Genomic DNA, 1,557 nt, shown 5'->3' on the forward strand with positions numbered 1-1,557 from the left:
TAATGCACTAATTAATAGTACAAAATCGTGCAATTAATTAATACTCTTTTTAACGGTCACAATAGTGATATAAAAATTAAATTAAAACAGCGATATGACAAAAACAAATCTATTGAATTAAATAATTAATGTGTACGCTAGAATATTTTGACTAAATTAAATAAACAAAATATTTTAATGTTTCATTTAAAAAAATGGAAGATTATTCCTAATCACCCATGATTAATTTGACATGTGCCGTACCCCCCACTTTCCAAAATCCATGCATCTCCCCCTTTGACTTAATTTCCTCCTCAGTTTTCGGAAATAGATTCTCTCCAATTTTTTTAACACTTAGAAAAAATAAAGTGTGATCTTTCATCTTTAATTTTATAAGTAGGACTAAAAATAAATAGAAAAGAGAATAATAAAGAGTAAAATTAAATAGTAAACACTATCTAATTTTTTTTACTGAAGAGAATCTACTCCCGTTCTACATTATTTTATTTTATTGTCACACCCTATAATGATTATCATTTCTTACTTTTCTTTTTCTATTATTGTACTAACTACTGAGTATCTTTGTTGGCAAAACCCCACCACTATAACTACAAGGCCCTAGCAAGCCAAACCAAAACACAACACAAACTTTCTCTCTTTCTCTCTTCAATTTCGATCTCACACTCCCAATAACACAATTTTATTTTACACACTCAAACCAAAACACAAACATGAACACTGATCATTTCCAAAAGAATACCATGTACATAGAAACACCCGAAGCTTTTGGAGAGGCTACCAAGAACTTCGACGATGACGGACGAATCAAGCGAACCGGTATATTTTTAGTCTATATTTTTAAATATTATTAATTACTGATAAAAAATAATAAATTTTGTTAATCCTTTACTATTCATCTTATGAAAATTTTATATACGAAACTCACATAAGTTATAAATTTATGGTTCAGAAGGTTAATATTTTAAATTATCAACTTCATATAAAGACAATTTCACGTATGATTGAATTGATGAAGGTACATGGGTAACAGCAAGTGCTCACATAATAACGGCGGTGATAGGGTCAGGAGTGTTATCACTTGCATGGGCCATTGCCCAAATGGGTTGGGTGGCCGGTCCGGCGGTTCTCTTTGCCTTCTCATTCATCACTTACTTCACCTCCACTCTTCTCGCCGACTGCTACCGCTCCCCCGACCCCGTCCACGGCAAGCGAAACTACACCTATTCCGATGTCGTCAAGGCTACTTTAGGTCATTTTTCGTATATTCTTTCATCCTCATTCTATTTTAAAGTGAAAACTCATGTGCAATCGACTTTACGTAAAGTTGACAATTGAGAGTCGTTAGATAATTTGACTGATTTGACTAAATTTTCATCTAACGATTCTCAGCTATCAACTTCACGTGAAGTCGACTGCACCTGAGTTTTCACAATAGGGCGATAATGTTAGAGGAAAAAAAAGGTTAAAATTTATTTTATTTAATATTCATTAATTTTAATGAATATTAAATATATAAATTCTAGCTATTTTTTATTTTTTTATTAAATATTTTTTAAC

General features: G+C 31.5%; 1 protein-coding gene across 1 annotated transcript in view; it reads left to right on the forward strand.

Moving 5' to 3' along the window:
* Positions 599-1,557, forward strand: part of LOC107607929 (amino acid permease 6) — a 6,817-nt gene continuing 5,858 nt past the window's right edge. Inside the window, exons 1-2 of the mRNA XM_021107996.1 lie at positions 599-816; positions 1,016-1,249. Of these exons, the coding sequence (XP_020963655.1) occupies positions 711-816; positions 1,016-1,249 (340 nt within the window). The 5' untranslated portion in view covers positions 599-710. The remainder of the gene's footprint in view (positions 817-1,015; positions 1,250-1,557) is intronic.

This window comes from Arachis ipaensis, chromosome B07 (genome assembly GCF_000816755.2).
Source record: "Arachis ipaensis cultivar K30076 chromosome B07, Araip1.1, whole genome shotgun sequence".
NCBI classification, from domain to species: Eukaryota; Viridiplantae; Streptophyta; class Magnoliopsida; order Fabales; family Fabaceae; genus Arachis; species Arachis ipaensis.